Here is an 18,541-nt window from a genome sequence, read left to right on the forward strand (position 1 = left end):
TCAATCACTGCTGAACAACATAAAAACCCATGGCCACCTTCCACCAATTAGCTTCAGCAGGCATCTAAAATAACTAGTATGGTGCTACCAATTATATTGACCCAGTTTTTGTATTTATAAATCTGTGTAAATCTAAAGAACAGTTGTGTGATAAAAGCTGTACATAGTTTATTTAACATGGTTTTACAGTTAATCTAATTTCCTGGGAGTTTGAGTTCCTCCAAAGAGGTTAAGAGTAAAGGAAAGCTTTTTTCCACCCTCAAGAGACAACCATGCATTAGAGCCTCTGTACTAAGATTATATTCTCTCACCTGTATGCTCATTTTCCCCAAAGGACATCACTAAAATTGTAGCGATAAGTAGAAATTGAAACTGAATTTGTAGAGATAAGAATTCAGATTTGTATAATTTCAGGTTGGAATCAGGTATGGGACATAAAACTAACAATGTTTGTATTAATTGTATTAAAAATTACCACATGTAACCAACAAGCAAGTAAAGAAAAGATTTTAAAACATTACATATGATTAACTGAACAGCATAAGAATATAGTATGTTGCAGTGTGCATCTTTACATGGGGCTGTCTACATTTGTGTGTGTGTGTGTGTGTGTGTGTGTGTGTGTGTGTGTGTGTGTGTCTCAGGAGAGATTTATGTGTATATTGATGTCACTACAGGGGCTGTGGGGTGGTGTTAGGTGGTTGCAAGGTCATTTTTGTCAGTGGATAACTTTACCATAGGGTTCCTGACAGCAGGAATATATACAGTGATGGGGAAAAGAAAATAAAAATTCAACTTAAAGGGCAGACAAGATTAGTGGCAGGTAAAAACAATAACAAATCATAACAGGCAAGTGATAAAACACAAAGGCAAAATGTTTCAAAACTCACACACTCAGTAAATGTGAAAAGCAAAAATAGAGTTTATTGCACAAAATGGCAATCAGTCGGAGATCAGTTCTTCGAGACATCCCAGAATGATCCATGCTCTATATATATATATATATATATATATATATATATATATATATATATATATATATATATACTTGATGTCTCCAATGCTTCCCCTGTATTTTCTTTTCTTTTGTCTATAAAAATACACCTGTATCCTGTTTCTCAGCTAACAAATTGTGTTTGCAACTCATCAATGACTATGCCATACTTTGTGCTAACAAATCCTATTCGCAAATTATCAAAAATGTAATTCTGTTGTCAGCACTCGTTTAGCATATAAAAGGTCTCCTAGCATACCTTCCCCAAACCCTGAGTTGTTTCCAGCCTTCCTTTCAGGACACAGAACTAGGAGGACTCTCTCTTTGCTCTACCACATCCTCTCTGATGTGACTATGGTGGATGCCTTCACTCAGACTGACCTGCCCATGACCTCTTCAGATTCTCTCATCAACACTGTCATTCGGAGTTCAAGCAAAGGTTTTTCATTAGAGTCTGACCACAGCCCAAATCATCCTGTTTAAACTTATAAGGTCCAGTTTAATGACCTGGTACCATTATGTTTGAGTTAAACCACATATTATTCCACCCACGTTTATTCAACATTTTAGTGCTATGTTTATTTTTAATTTTTCTTTTATAATTTTCATTCCTGCATTCCTTTCAAATCTGTTGATTTTTAGGAAGGCATTAACAATTTTTCACCCAGATCTCACAGCTCGCAGGCATTTCAATGTCAGTTTTAAAGAAATCCTATTATAATAATTTTAGAAAAAATACAGCAGATTAAAAAGCATTTTACAGATCCAGAAATGGAGCTCTTTTAAAAACAAACATGCTTCATTCAAGTGTACTGAATTCAGACATGTTCAGGAAATCACTGAATCATCTATTTCTAGTTCTTCTTCTTCTTTCGGCTGCTCCAGTTAGGAGTAGTATCATCTGTCTCCATACCACGCTGTCCTCTACATCTGCCTATTTAAAATTAACTACTTGCAGGTTTTCCCTCACCACATCCAAAAACCCTCCTCCTTGGCCTTTCTCCTTTCCTCCCGGCTGGTAGCTCCACCATCAGCATGTCAGCACCCCATGTCCCTCCTCTGCACATGTGCAAACCATCTCAATCACATCTCTCTTACTTTGTCTGCAAAATGTCCTACACCATCACAGGTTTCACCACAGTCCTATAAACTTTCCCTTTCACTCTTGCAAATCTTTCTATCAAAAACCACTCATGCCACTCTTCTTCACCCACTCCACCTTGCCTGCACTCTTTACTTCACTTCTCTAACACATTCTCCACTGCCACACCACTCCACTGCCCTCCCTCTCATTCACACACATGTACTCTGTTTTACTCCTACTGACTTTTATTACCTTTCTCTCCAGCGTGTACCTTCACACCTGAAGGCTCTTATCCACCTGCTCCCTACTTTCACCACAAATAACAATATCATACGCAAACACCATAATCCATGGAGACTCCTGCCTGACCTCATCCATCAACCTGTCCATCACCACTGCAAACAGAAAAAGGCTCAGAACCGATCCTTGATGCAGTCCAACCTCCACCTCGAACCATTCTTTAGTTCCTACTGCACACTTCACTGCTTTCCTCATGTCCTGCACCACCCTCACATACATTTCTGCCACCTCTTACTTCCTCATACAATATCACAACTATTCTCTTGTGCGCTTTCTCTAGATCAACAAACACACAATGCAACTCCTTCTGACCTTCTCTATACTTCTCCATCAATATTCTCAAAGCAAATATTACGTTTATAGTGTGCTTCCTCATCATGGAACCATAATGTCACATTTTCTCTCACCTACCAGAATCTTGTTAAATAACAAATTTCTTGTTATCTCACAAAATAGAAGTTTGCATTTATAGAAATTAGGTATGCAATGCAAAAGAACAATTTCATTAATTTTAAGTAAATTAGTGGTAACCAATCTAGTGGTTAAGTTTGTGGCCCTCTGATCAGAAGGTTGTGAGTTCAAATCCCAGCACCATTAAGCTGCCACTGTTGGGCCCCAGAGCAAGGCCCTTTATCATCACCTGCTCAGTTATGTAGTATAACTGTATAAATTAGAAAAGTGTATTCGTAAGAAATAAATTACATCAAATACAATTGATTAACATTTTGTTTGGCATTCTCTCATAGGCTTTAAGTGTTTTTTTTCAATCCTTCTCTTGAACCAGTCAAAACTCCTAGGTAAGTAGTAAGGACATGATGGTAGCTGGTTGGTTTGGTTAAAGCTTCAAATGTTATATTTAATAATACTGTATTTCTCAAAGCAATAGAGTAAATGAATGAGAAATTCCGGAACCAAAGCAGGTGAGCAAGCGAGTGTTCTCTGTGCAGCTACACGGTCACCTTAAAGGGGCGGACTTCTGCTGCACGTGCCTTAGAGCGAAACATTTATTTGGGAGATCTTATATGGCGCCAAAAACGGGGGGAGTTTTGCTTTAGTAAAATGTAAAAAGAATCTCTCAGTATAGTTAACATAATTTATTTGTCGAATGATAGGAACGATTTGTAATTACACATTTTAAAACGTACACACATTAAAGACACGACAAATTTCAATATATAAGCAGGCACTTGCCGTGAATAGACTGCTGCTCTACGACTCGTTTTGGTATAACCCAGGACCAAAGATGGCGCTGCGCGGATTGAGTTGCTGTGTTCCGTTTGTACTCCGTCAATGTAATTCAACAAGGTTAACAGTATTACATGCGCCAGTGAAATTTAACTGGTTTACATGCAGAGTTGAAGGTGCGTTCTGATTATTTGTCAACTTTAGTCTGAACACATTTGGTTTTTGGTCCCTCGTGTCAAAAATAATCAGTCGGTTTGAAAAAAAAAAAAGTGAAGAAAAGTAGCGTTGGAGAAGCATCCAACAGTAAGTGGGGAAAAAGGCAACGTTTTCTGGTTTGCTTTGTGTTTCTCTCCACATTGTATTTTGGAGCAATTCCCTCTAATAATATAAAGGAATTGAAATCTTTCAGAAACCTTGCACAAGCCTGGTTTCATAGGAAAGCCATAGGAAATCTCTGAGCCATCCCTACACACATGCTGCTCCCTGTGGTGTTTATACAGGGGTGGCTTTGGTAAACGCGACCTTTCCTGGTAAGGTATAATTTTAATAATGCTAATAATAATAATCATAATAATATCGTACATAGGCGATTAAAATTGTTATGGACAAATAAGCACAGAATTGACAGGAGACTTGGGTCTGGAGTTTGCCATCTAGAACATGTGTTTTGAGCCCATTTTTAAAACCAATGGTAAAATACTGTTTATTTTTCACGAGTGCAATGAAATCATACTTCTATAAATTGCTTAGGTGTCCTAATTTATCATTACATTTAAGCCCGTGTTGGCAAGACTTAAAACTTACTTAGGGCAGTGGTGATTCAGTGGTTAAGTTACTGGTCAGGGGTTCAAGCCATTGCATTGCCAAGCTGCCACTCTTGGGCCCTTGAGCAAGGCCCTTAACCCTCTGTGCTCCCGGGACACTATCATGTCTGACACTGACCTCAGCTTCCTAATATCGCTGGGATATCCAAAGAATATACAATTTCACTGTGCTGTCATATACATGTGACAAGTATGATACACCATTTTTGTTTAACAAAATCTTATTTTTTAACTCGCACAACAATCACTTGTTCTGAATGTTCTAAATGATGCTGTGTGATGTAACCCGAGTGAATGTTATTGACGAGTAGCTTAGATTTCTTTTGGCCAGTTGATCCAATTTCATTGTTAAGGATACCATTATAATTTCTCAGGTCTGTGTCACGTGACCTTATTGCTTTAAGTTGTATATTACTCCAAAAACGTTGACCATTGAGCAAAGTTGGATTTATGTGGAACTAATTATGGTTTGTACATTTATCAAGCTTACTAAAAACATTTAGGAACGTTTAGGAAGCTTGCTATAGCTGTGACCATTCAGCACACTGTAACATCAGGATTTAAGAACACCGTTAATCGTTTCAACTCGTGGACTTTTATTATTTGGAAAGCCAGAGGTTTGAGGTTGGTCAAACATTGTTTACACATGGCTCAATATTTGTGGTTACAGCCAGGCGTTATCTATTGTCAGAGGATGTGGTGAGGCTGGAAGATTTTCAGAAGACGAAACTTGCTGTGGCCCGACAATTATCTGGATCAAAAGGTTGGTCATTTACGTACCGTAGCCAGTTGGCTTGTGTGTTATTGATTAGTGTTTTTCTCCTGATTGAGATTTATCGATTTTAAAATAATGCCAATAGTTTTGATTGTAAGTAACACCAAATAATATGAAGAATATTACAGTGTATTTGGGAACTGCATGAACTGAACTGGATGGTTAATTTGTACAATAAGTGATTTTGCAGTAATGTGTTGTAAAGTGGAAGAAACTGTTTGACTTGATAAAAATTGGTATATATAAAATAGGTCAGTATTTTCTTTATTATTTACTTGCCAATTTTTACATGAACTTATATATTATATATTATTTTACCTTGATAAATTTGTGAAGATGGTCATAACAAATATTTGGTTTTAACAAAAAACTTTTATGTTTTTAAATGCCAACTTGCACAGTATTATTGTAGCACTGCTATGCATGATTCCCGGTCAGGGAACCAACCCCAGTCATTAGGGTTGCACAAGCCAGTGCACTCTTAGTGCCTGGTCCCAAGCCCGGATAAATGGGGAGGGTTGCGTTAGGAAGTGCATCCAGCGTAAAACATGCTAAATCGAACATGCGGATCACGAATACGGATGATCCGCTGTGGCGACCCCTAATGGGAGAAGCCGAAAGAAAGTTTTTATTTATGGTGAAAATATTGTTCTTTAGCATAAGCCTATTAGACAGTAAATAGAAACACTTGAGAACCTGCATGTAAATCCATTTGTCCTTCATAACAAATCTATTGGGAGGTGGTGGTGTTTAGTTTATTAAATATAACATAGAAAATGGTCTAAATCATTCTTATTTTCTCTCTCTAATCTTTCAGGGCATTTCTTTAATACATTGAATCAGAAAATAGAAACTAATCAATTGATCCTGAAGGATGAACTGAAGCTGCTTCTCCTTCTCTGTCAAACACCTGAGGATATGGTTTTGGCTAGAAATGCGATCTACAGGTAGGTAGTTACAGGAACCTTTCATTTTGGATCTTTCAAGTTTTCTCATTAATGATGAAAGAAAATATTTGCCATTACCATTCCAATACTTTTATGAGCTTGAGTTGGTAGAGATCAAAATTCTTCTTTTCTGCTTATTATAATTATTTAATGATTGGCTGCTTAGATGCATGAACTTTGGTCAGTAGCTATTACTCTATGATAAACTTAATGGGTTAAATAATGGTTCATTACTGCATCCATTTATATGGATTAAAAAATAAAAAGGTAAGGCATATGTAAAAAAATCAGTGAAGCAAAATTCAACATGGCCATTGGCAATTATTTTCCACAATGATGTTACTTTTTCTAATTTGCATAATATAATATTCAATCTGGTTGACATAATGGCACAAGAAATCTTACAGAGAAGCCACCCAATGGAAAGTGGAGCTGCATCTCAGCAACAACTTTACACTGACATAACACTTGGTAGGAATCTTAGGAACCGGGCCCTGAGGCTTTGCAACAAATGTCTGTCTAGTGCCCCTATTGGTCAAAAGTAACAATAACATGCTAAAAATGCTTTACATCTAACCACATTGTTGCTATTTATTTTATTTTTTTACAATTTGGTCCAATCTTCACCAGATTTTAACTCGCATCATTACACCCTGCTGCAAAATTGTTAATCTAGACTGTTCCTTCTACAACTTCACTATTGTTATTGGTTATAACGAACACATCACATGTGAACCCCCTGGAGAAAATTCCCTCTTGAATCCGTTTGCATCTCAAGTTATGGCTCAACTTTCCTGTGATTGCTTAGGTAACAGCTGTACAGTGACTACGAATGTGCAGCTCACCGAGTCTGGTGGCTCGGTCGTGTAAAATGCTGCTTGCAGCTCTTCTTCTGCTCAATACTCATTATTATTTGACAGTTTAATTGTACAGTCCTGGCAGTGCCGTGCCCTCAACTTAAATTTCTTATACCAATTTATGCTTATGATCCTAAGCATTTTTATCATGTCCTAAGATTTGTTCTTTTAAAATTTTACATGACAAATAAATATTGAAAAATATTGTTCTTTAATAGTATTTTATATCTGAACATATAAATGTCAGTTTTGTTGTAATTTCTCTGTGCAGGTACCATGCGGAAAATGTTAATATGGCATTTGGAGAGTTCAGATTTGGACCTGTGTTTATGAGGCTGTGTTACGAACTCGGCCTGGCAGATTTAGCACTCAATACACTAACTGATAAGGTAATATACAAACCGATGATATACTGCTATGTGGTTTCCATAGACACATCATCTGTTTTTTTATATTTGCAGAGTTTTCTATCTAAATACTGACATGGTAAATTATATCAGGTGCAATTCTTATGCTGTTGCTTTGTTATTAAGGCTTATTTGTAGGTCAATTTTCTTTTGGTGTTCTTTTCTTTAAGAGGCTGAAAGGATTCTTTCCAGACTGTACATCCTTTAATCTGGCCCTAGACCTGCTCTTCAGTAAAGGACACTTTGAAGGTAAGAGTTGCAATGAAACCAGTGTACTTCAAATACATCATAAAATTCATAAGAATAGTCAATTTGGGGCAAAACCATATATTTGTTTTATATTGTATTTAAGAAATCTGTTCCCTCAGCTATCCTAAATTTACTCATGGATACCAAAACTATCAGACCAGCACATATACCTTTCTTTTTCTTATCCACAAGATACAGCACTGTTATTAGCTTGATACTAATAGTATCATGCTGGGAATCAATCCCATTCCACAAATGCTTCATGTCCTGTGAGGTACTGAATCAGTATCACAGCAGCTTTTTTTTTTTTTTTTTCTTTAACCCCAAAAGCATGCTGTAATCACTCTCCCAGTAGTAATGTAAATGTGTCCGTGCAGGTGCGTTGGAGCTGTTTGGGGAGATGAAGGCCCAAGGTGTTGCTTTCAACAAGGATACCTTTACATTGGCATTTGCTACCTGCTACAAGCTAGTACGAAAACTGTTTTGTCATGCATTTAGGCTGAAAATATATTGTGATGGAGGAGGAAATGTTTACATGGTTTTTAATGTATATATTTAGATTTTAATTGAAGTTAATGTAAAAAAAAAAAAAAGCAACACATTGTGCCATGCATAGTGCATCATCATCATAGTAAACATGTAGATTAATCTCTAATGTCCTGTATGCTTTAACATATAGAACACCCCCAGGTCATACCAGATCTGCTTGGCCCTGCTGGAAGAAGGTCAGGCCAAAGCCAGCTTTATTCCTAGACATGCTTATTGCATTGCAGTTGCCTTTGCCCTCACGCAGGTACGTCTTTTGCAGTTTAATCAACTGTGGTACCTTTTTTAACCACACGTCCTGTTTGTAGAGCTCATATTCTATTTAGAGCTGCTGCTATCAATTATTTTAATAATAGTAATGGAGTATCCAACGATTAATCGAGTAATCGTAAAAGTACTTTTTTCTTTATTAAAGAGCAATACTAAATAAGAGAGAGGAGATAACAGACGTGTCTTTTAAAACGAATAAGCAATGTTTTTCTTTTTCGAAAAATGTAAATTTTTATTGCTAAATTGCACACAAGAATCTGAAAACTAAACCCATTTAGTGCATTTAATTGCCAATTACATCAAAATACAAATGCAGTTCCGTTTAAAAAGTCCCTCCACTGTGGTAAGTTATGGGAAAATATTTGTTTAATGAAACTCATCATTATTCTTACTGATATTTATTTATTAAATCTCGCACAGTATCGTAATGTGGTTTCTCGTCTCCGGAAAATTAAATCAGTGTTTTTATCGCCGGCTTTAAAAACGTGCTCCACTACCTGCTCTACACAGCCGCTGAGGAGGGACTTTTTAAAAGCACTGTATATGAATAAACATATAAACATCAACTTCAAATGACTGAACGGTATCCGCATTGTACGGTGTTTTCTTTTAGTTAAAAATGATCCCAAACTTTGAAAACTTTCGGGCGTTTTCTTTGGTCCGATTCTTTTCCTCGCCGTTTTCTCCCTCTTCCTCCTTTTTTTTTTCATTCTTCTGTGTTAGCTGTCCAGAGCGCTTCAGAGTTTATCTGGTGGTGCGTCAGTAATAATGGTCTGCGGGAAACAGTTACATGGACTAAACAATGAATTTTTGTAATTAAATTACTCGAGTTACTTGAGGAATGGTTACAGTCTTAGTTCTATGTAAAGGCACACATTCAATCTTTGAATAAGAGAATATTAATATGTTCAGGTAGTGAATGATGTTACACACAATAAATTATTGCCACCACCATTAATTTAATGTTTTGTTCCTGCCTTTCCATGGAGGGTAAAATCTTATTGATTGTTCATCTTTCAGGATGACGTTAAGCGAGCGCAGAGTATCTACTCTCAGATCATGAATACAGAAAGCAGACTGTGCCAAAACCTGAGAGTAAGTCTGTTTGCATGTGCTCTATGTAAGGAATAAGAGAAACCAATGCAAACTGTTCTTATACATTCTGATGTCAACTGTTTTCCAGGTTCTTCTGTTGGCCAAGGCAGGATCAATGAATGACGCAGTCTCCATCCTCACAGCGGCTCTGCTCTCTGACAGTTTACAGTTAGTAAAGAAGCCAGACTTCTGCCAGGAAGTGGTGAGACTAAATTAATGAATTAATTGTTAACAAAATAAAACCAAAAGAATAAAGTATTGGCACCAGGAATATTTGCAATGTATAAGCAGGAACAAATACATTACCAGTGATCTCTCTGGTACTTTCTGTGCCTGTTTAGCATTTCTATTAAAATGGAGCTTCAGCAATGTAGACATGAGTTGAATCTATTGTACAGCGGTCCCCTGGACTCCTGCGAGTTCTGAAAATCCGTGAATTTTGGATGCAGCCCTATGGTACCTTAGTGAATTCATCTAGACATGGTCACTTTAATGCAATAATGTGTTTTTAAAAAATGTTTGTGAAAACACAGTTTAAAATGTTTTTCCCAACTTTCCTCAACATTCGGTCCCACTGCAGATTCCCGCGAATTTTAAGATAATCCGCACCTTGCTGTTAGTTAGGTTCCAAATGAGAACGCGCAAATTTTCCGGACCGCCAATTATCGGGGGTCGACTGTAATTGTTAGAGTTTGTGGTTATCCATTACCCTTCTAACTTTCCTAAGAATCAGTGGCTCATAACTATAATGAAAACCAATCATAACTGTCACTTTATTTCAGGTTGATGTGCTGAGAGAGAGAAGTAAAAATGGGCCATGGAGTGTGCAAGTCGAGCGTCTGTTTAAGAAGCTTAAGGATGCAGGTCAAGTGAACCCACAAAAACTGGAGCACTTGCTGTACCGAACTCCTACAGGGAAAAGGAAGCTTTTGTCTTTTCTGAAGGAGGGGAACAGAAGGACCAGCAGCCGAAGGACTCTGAGACCACTGCTGTCAGAGTGAAGACACACACACACACACACACACACACACACACACACACACACACACACACACACACACACAATGGCCACTGCTGACGTTAATAAACAAGGAGTAGTGCATACTGGTGCATCTGTACATGTGATGTATGTGATCTATTCAGTGTCCTAAAAACATCAAGTTGTTGGTGTTCGAATTAACGGTTTCTTGCAGTTTGTATACTGTGAGAATTGTGAGGAGAAAATTAATTCTCAAATTGAGAGTATGGTTTCTGTCAAGATATTTTTCCCTTATTCATAGGCTGCATTTGTTAAAGTGCATTGATGTATTGAAATTGTTTTCCTTACATTTAAAAACAATAAATGCAATAAAATTAAAGATCATCTGAATTGTGACATGTTTGTTTTAAAGAATTATTCATCATATTTAGTTGGTTTCACTTTCACTTTTTTGCACCATGAATTTTTTATTATTAAAATTTAGCATCAACTGACAATGATCTATAATAGCAAAACCATGGATCTAGAAATCGCAATCTGGTTTGATTGGAATTGGGACAGTTTTTTAAAGACGGGTTTGAGTTCAGAATACAAATAAACAAATAGACAAATAAATTATAATTTCTGCTTTCATTTCCTGATATTTATAGCACAGTAATTAAAAGGCAAAAACACAAGAATTGGACTGTGAATGAGAGAGAAAATGATGTGGACACGTAAAGTCCAAGTTTTGATTTATTTTTGTCTCTAACCGAAATGATGTGAGACTGAAAACAGAAGAGCAGATGTAAGCAGACTGTCTCACACCCACAGTCAAACATGGAGGTGGACGCTTAATGTTTTGCGGTTGTTTTGAAACAGGAAAGACTGCAGCCACATTTCCATATTTCAGCACAATTTATTATTTTACTTTTAAATGGGACTGCATATTTTTCGGTCATTTTGTTTTATATTTGGTTACATTGAGAAAATTAAGATTTCAGTGCAGCATGTTTATTGCCTTATGTTTTATTCTCATAGTCTGTCCATGTTTCAATTTTTCTATCAACCTTTTTATCTCTTTATTTCTCCATCATTTCAGGCAATAAGAGTAAACAAACCCACATCCAGGGAAACTTCTAAACTAGAACTGAGCAATCTTAATATATTCGGTTTTATATTTTTAGAAAGTGAATTGTCTCCTCTGGTGGACTGAGGAAACTCGGAGGATGCTGCTGCACTAAATACTTCACTCAGTGTTCAAACTGGTATCAATCCACTTCCTTCCCAAACCTGTTACTGGCTTTTGTTCCTTTTGGTGGGTTAAGCCAGCCTATTTAGGAAATATCTGACTCAAACCCCCACCCATCAAAGCTACAGATCCCTTTATTAGCATTAGACAGAAGAAGGAAAGCACCCTTTTCTAGGATGGAGGACAGTACCATGACCCTCACACCGGCCATACGCAGGATGATGCTGCAGAATAATAATACCACCAAGTATGGAATAAGTAGCAACAGACCATTTCTAATGTTTCTACTGTTAAGCTTGGATTAGGGACGGAGTGTTTACCTGTAATTGGCTGATGAATGTACGAGAGCAAAAACTCAGTAACTGATTAGTTAAATGAATCAAATTGTATTTTTAAATCATGGATGCTTTTATAATCATGTTATGTTGCATTTGTTCATAATACAATTGCTTTGATTTCTTTCAACATTTATTTCGTATTATCCTTTTATTTAGATTTTGTTAATTTGCATATTCTGCTTTGCTAAGCATTTCTGGTCGGATGTGTCCATTCACTGTACATATGAGTGGACTTGTATCAGTGGTTATTAGTGAACCTAAAATGTCTCTGAGGCCCTCTAGTGGCTGGCTATAGTATAGTTTTAACTCCAAAAAGCCAAACTAACCTTTTAAGAGGCATCCAAAACTATTTTTAGGTTTACTTTGTAATTTGTCCGAATTCAGATGACCTCAAGATTATGTGAACCAAATTTGATGATAAAATCGTTAGATGTAAGTATGTTTAGTGTGCTATTGTGACTTTTGACCAGTAGGTGGTAGAGTTACAACACTTGCTGCTTAGACTGAGGGTATGGCCTAGAGTTTTGTGTCAGTGGGCAAAGTTGTTGCTCTTCTGACAGCAGCCATGCCGTCATATTCAGTGTGAGCTGTAAACATGTCTGCCAAAGACCAAAACATCCAGTCACTATCATGTTTCGACTCCTACTGATTACACATCCTCAAGCGGTCTGGAGTAGTTGATTTTTGCTATCATTTGGTTAAAAAAGAAAACCCAAAAATATAAACTGCAAACATCTAATGTTTTCTAATATTTATATTTAAATAAATAAAATATATAATTTCAGAAACACCAAAGTAGAATCCAGTAATATGTGGACTGTAATTATTATAAAGTCTGCAACAATGGTTAGGACTGCAGTTTGCATGAACAGTTTTGCATTTAAGTGCCCGTGACTGAACAGCACACCTTAACAATCTTCTTCTTCTTCTTCTTTCGGCTTCTCCCATTAGGGGTCGCCACAGCAGATCATCCGTATCCATACCCCCCCGTCCGCTACATCTGCCTCTTTTAACCCGAATACCTGCATTTCTTCCCTCACCACATCCATAAACCTCCTCTTTGGTCTTTCTCTTTTCCTTCTTCCTGGTGTCTCCATCCTCTTCATTCTTCTACCGATATACCCCATGTCCCTCCTCTGCACATGTCCAAACCATCTCAATCTCGCCTCCCTCACCTTGTCTCCAAAACGTCCTACATGCGCTGTCCCTCTTATAAACTAGTTTCTAATCCTGTCCATCATCGTCACTCCCAACGAAAACCTCAACAATGATTAGACTAAAATAAATGGACATTCGATGTCACCCAGATGAGGATGAGTTTCCTTTTGAGTCTGGTTCCTCTCAAGGTTTCTTCCTTGTATCATTTTAGGGAGTCTGTCATTGCTGTTGTTTCCACTGGCTTGCTCTTTAGGGATCATTATCTCTGTAAATCTGCATTGAGACATTAGCTATTGTTTAAAGCACAATACAAATAAAAATCAATTGAAATATCATCAGTACCTCCTTCAGCACATTCAGCACACAAAAGCTTACAAGCATAAAGGAGGCATCTGAGTAGATTACAAGAAACTTGCCCATGAAATTCTGGTATAATCAATGTGCAGCACTGATGACACGAAACTAGAAACGCTCAAGACATCTGATGAGGGTCTGACTAAACCAGGTACCACCAAGCCATATCACCAGGATCAACACTCTCATGGTTGTGTTGCTCTTATTCACTTCCATGTACTGACTTCCTGTGTAAAACATGTGGCTTTTCCCTGCTTTTTTGCAGACTGCATTAGAGTGTGGAGTTGCAGCTGCTCAAAATCAGTAGATCTACCACAAACAGCTACTTGATATTTGTGAATGGAAAAACTGGTAATAGTTGTATTGGAAAAAAAAAAGGATAAACTAGGTGAAAGATCAAGGATCTGTTGACACACTGATAGTGGCTTGGCGAGGCCAACAAGAAGCAAAACAGGGTGGAACTGTGCATTTGTAAAGTGTGTCGCAATAAGATGGGCCTATTGTTGTTCATCGTTACACACAAATATATATTAAAAAATAAATAATAAATACAGATTGCTATTTTAAAATCATTGTAGCATTGAAAACTACATTCATGGGTATCCTCTAGCCTGTAATTACCAAAATGTCTTTCTTGAAAATAATTTCGTCTGCCTTTCTCTATTTGGATATGATAAAATAAATAATTTCATAATAATTTATCAATTTAATTAGATAATAATAATAATAATAATAATAATCATAATCCACGTCTTAAAACGTTGCTTTTAAATTATTATATTGAGGGGAGCCAGTAATGTCTAGAGAAGACAAACACTGGCGCCACCTACTGTTCGTTCACGGACAGGGTCACTTAATCAGTGAACAAATCTGAAACGGATCTTTCTAGTGAATGAAATTAAGAGTCACTGAGATGAATCGGAATCTCACACACACACACACACACACACACGCTAACATGAGCGCTACTACGGTTTTCACGTGACGAATTAGGCAAATTGCGCATGCGCGGCCAGCACAAAATGACCGACACTTTGCCACTACAGAGCATTTTCTTATCTATTTGGATTCACATTTGCTCTAAACATAGTAACAGCAGTAGAGTACTAAATACCACCTTTTTTTTCCCTTTCAATAAATAATATAATTTTTTTTTTCAATTCTATATATAATTATCATCTTGGCTATTAACCAATTTTGTAAATAGTCTGCATAAAATGCAATGCAATGATTTTCCTGGTCTTTGTTATGACTGTGATTTAGGAAATCCTGATATTTTCCTGGTAATTACGAATCTCCAAAGGATTGTAAAGATGTTTAAAAAGATAAGTGGGATACTTTCCTGTCTACAATTCTCATTCTCGTGCTACATTTACACATGTTTATACAAGTTGTATAGACACACTTTCTAAGTATCTTCAGATTATAGTGACACATTGTCCTGTTTTAGTGTAATTACTTTGTAAATCCATGGGGCTTTCCCTGTATACCCAATAAATGCACTGCCATCCACAAAAAGAAGGTATGAAAATAACTTTCTCACCAGTTGGTCTGTGAGAGTTTTTCTGTCTGGAAACAGGAAAATGTAGAATTCAGAATGGGGACATGCAATTAAAAAAAGCAAATGAACATATAGTGCACTAGAGAAGGATAAAGATAATTTTCCTATCTGCTGTTCATGCATGTAGTTCCTTTCTCCATTTCAGTCAGAAAGCAGTCAGAAAAACTAAGATGATGAGACATATGTTACAAGCAATCATTTGGGCTGTGACACACTTTTCTACATTTTGTGTCTCTATTCCACCAAAAAATGTATTTGAAATAAATCAGTCCAGATGTGTTTGATTTGTAGACTTTCAGCTTCAATAATTTTTTTTTTAAATGTAGGAGAGGTAATGGGTACATTCTTAAAATAAAGGATTGCAGTGTTGAGCTCAGCGACACCAACATGCCTGGAAGACCACATTAAACAATTATGATGTAAAGCATCTATTTAAAAAATGTCTGCCCAATTTTGAGACAGAATTTATTGGACAGGTAAGACTGGAATTTGTGTAAATTAGTGGAAAAAATAAAAATGGAGAAGGAAAAGATCGAAAGCATATGTCATCATTTGACACACATGGAGGCAGTGCCATGACATGAGCATGTACAGTTGGTGATAGAACTGAGTACTAGTGACTTTCTACTAAGATTCAAAAGTGATGAAAAAGTGTCGGGATGGTCTTATAACAAAAGAGTTACTTGAGTTTCTGATTCAAATCACCTGACGGAAACCCACCTGGGCAGCAATTCTCTTACGGAAAGGCAGAACTGAAAGCGGAAAAACACACAAACGAGCAGATTAGATTCATAATTTTTAGTTTGTCCAATTTCTTTGGAGCCTGTGAACTGGAGGGACTGTGTATAATAATGGCTGTATTTCCTAAATGTGATATTTTTGTTAAAGCCAAAGGTTTACACTTTAAAATCCAGTGTAATCTGGTAATAAAATGTAATTTTATAATTCTAGAATAATTCAAGAATGTGACCATAGACTATAGTCACTACAGTCTATGGTCACATTCTTGAATTATTCTAGAATTAATCTGTATTAACATACAGTGTAGTGTAAGAACGACTACCCAGGCTTGTGACTGAAACTATTTGCTTGATCATATTTATTTGTCAGGTAACTTTTCACCATACCAATGTTTTTTTCACCAACCATGATTTTATTTTTTCAATCTTTACCAAATTTGGCTCAGATAATCTTAAAACTAATTTACATAAAAGCTATCCTAACTGAGAGTAGACACAATTTAAGATGATAAAACTTGGACGGTGCAAAAAATGCAGCTACGTCACCGCTAGAATATCTGCACAATAAAAACCAACAAATTCTCTGCAGAAGTGCCAGTCTGTCAATCCTACACTCTTTATTACACAGTCGTCAATCATAAAATGACTGGACACACCCGCACAGTGGGGATCAAGCAGGAAATAGAAGTTTTGTAGATTTCCGTTGTAATAATAATGTAGTTAGGGATATGCATTTCGTTTTTTTTAGCCTGACACTGGTGGATCTTCTGAGTGCTTTAGGACATGTCATGTATTAGAAATCATCAGGAACGTCACCTTTACCAGAGTTAAAGATCCAAAATTAACTTCAGACTGAAACAATGCATCCTGTTTGTCTTATTACTGAAGAACATTTAAGGTATTTAGCAATATTCTGTAGTATAATATTTAACTATTTTATAATATTTTTTTTACCTGAGGAACACCAGTGTAACTGGAAGACATTGTTAATGTTACGTTGGAGAGTGTGGCGATTCTACATGCGGCCACTGGGGGCGCTATCCTCCTTTTAATAATGGACTACACCAACCTAGAGACTATAGAGGAGCCAAGTGAACCCGGGAGGGGGAAGTGGAGTTTTCAGACCGAAGGAAGGAAAGAAACAGAGGAAGGGGGAACGAAAAAGCGCTCCAAAACATCCAAAATCAGGGGAGGGCGGTGGATCGAGTGCTCTAATTGACAGAGAAATTACAAAAAAGAAAAAGAACCGCCTCGGAGGAGAAACACAGCCAAGATGATAACGCCGTATTTCCTGGAAAATTTCTGGGTATGTATGTTTGTGTTATATGTTTCCATTAGTCGTGCTGAATGTCAGTTGTTCGGTTCAAGTCCTTTTTATAAATCGCCCCTAAAGCCTGATTGCTTACGCTGATTTTTTGTTTTTTGTTCAGTTTTTTACCTCGGTGTAATAAAGCTTACCGGTAAAACATGGGCGAGGGAAACGTGAGCGCCGATGCCCCGGTCCCCGTGTTACTTTAGTCAGCAAATGTCGTTTCGCGACACCAGGGATTGGGCCTCGGTGAACTCGGACAAACCTGACCAACCAAACGGAATCCACCTTCCTGCAAAATCATTGGCTACCTATGAATGACGTAGCACGTTAATGGTTAGATCTGGAAGCTCATTGGGTGTCGTCGCTGTTCGTCACACCGGTGTTCTCTTTTTCCCGCCCTCCCTTTAGTCAGTCTTTCGGTAATGAAGTTAAAATGAAGGAACAGGCATTGTATAGAAGATTCATATGGAAATATTGAATGACTTACTTTTCCTAATGATATGAGTTTATTTACTTTCCAGTTTCGAAACATAAACATAATGTGGTCTAATGTGTCTATAAGGCTGTGAGTTGATTCACAGAAGACGCTACTGTACATATAACTATAGAATCTGATCATGGAGGCGCATCGCCTTCACCTCGATAGTGCAAAGGTGCAGCGTCAGAATAATCACTATTTGTGATCTCGGGATATATTTCACCAGAGTCTGGTTCTCGAGGAAAAGTGTAGTGTTGATCTCCCATTTCTTCTCTTCCTCGCTTTTGTGTTGTTTGTGCTCAGAAACATGTATGCTTTCTAGGAACTGTGATGCAAAAGTTTCAAAACCGGCAAAAAGAATACATTTGTGCACTATCAAGTAGCTGTGTGTGTGTGTGTGTGTGTGCGCGCACTCCCCTTTTTTGTAGATAATGTTTCCACTGTTTTGATTCCTTAATTGCTGGAGTATGAGTTAATTCTGTTGTTAATGTATAAAATGATGAGAAACAGTGGAGAGACAGTGAGGTGGGAGACTGACGAGCATTCGCGAGATGTAACGGAGTCAATACGCTCTTTGTCTCAAAAGGAATCAGTGGGACAGTGGAGGTTATGATGCGGTGATCGGCTGTGTGTTTGCAATGCAGGACACACACTCGTACAAGTTCCCACAGCTCGCAGTTCTGTACATCTCTCCTCTCTCCCTCTCATACACATCTACTTGATATAAATGTAACTGTTAAGCAAGCAGTGGATCTTTTGTACATCTATGAGATGATGTTCTGCTAGATTTTGGTGTGTGCTTGTGGAGATTTGCGCTCATTCATCCACAAGGGTGTTCGTAAAGTCAGATACCGATG

At 37.3% G+C, this 18,541-nt stretch overlaps 2 protein-coding genes and 1 long non-coding RNA gene across 3 annotated transcripts in view; 2 read left to right on the forward strand and 1 right to left on the reverse strand.

Annotated features, from left to right (window-relative positions):
• The first annotated feature begins 3,385 nt into the window (after positions 1–3,385).
• Positions 3,386–10,891, forward strand: ptcd2 (pentatricopeptide repeat domain 2). Its single transcript, XM_046838683.1, has 10 exons — positions 3,386–3,739; positions 5,058–5,150; positions 5,980–6,109; positions 7,238–7,355; positions 7,544–7,622; positions 8,000–8,091; positions 8,302–8,415; positions 9,459–9,533; positions 9,622–9,735; positions 10,316–10,891. The coding sequence occupies exons 1-10, from the start codon at positions 3,622–3,624 to the stop codon at positions 10,532–10,534; spliced, it is 1,152 nt and encodes a 383-aa protein (XP_046694639.1). The 5' UTR covers positions 3,386–3,621; the 3' UTR covers positions 10,535–10,891.
• On the reverse strand, positions 8,423–17,639 carry LOC124378876. Its single transcript, XR_006924319.1, has 4 exons — positions 17,353–17,639; positions 15,875–15,906; positions 15,137–15,162; positions 8,423–9,211 (listed from the first exon to the last, which is right to left on the reverse strand). It is a non-coding gene; the product is annotated as an uncharacterized LOC124378876 (long non-coding RNA).
• fcho2 (FCH and mu domain containing endocytic adaptor 2) overlaps positions 16,917–18,541 on the forward strand; it is a 57,030-nt gene continuing 55,405 nt past the window's right edge. Inside the window, exon 1 of the mRNA XM_046838684.1 lies at positions 16,917–17,200. Coding sequence (XP_046694640.1) covers positions 17,168–17,200 — 33 coding nt within the window. The 5' untranslated portion in view covers positions 16,917–17,167. The remainder of the gene's footprint in view (positions 17,201–18,541) is intronic.

Source organism: Silurus meridionalis, chromosome 25 (assembly GCF_014805685.1).
Source record: "Silurus meridionalis isolate SWU-2019-XX chromosome 25, ASM1480568v1, whole genome shotgun sequence".
In the NCBI taxonomy this organism is placed as follows: domain Eukaryota; kingdom Metazoa; phylum Chordata; class Actinopteri; order Siluriformes; family Siluridae; genus Silurus; species Silurus meridionalis.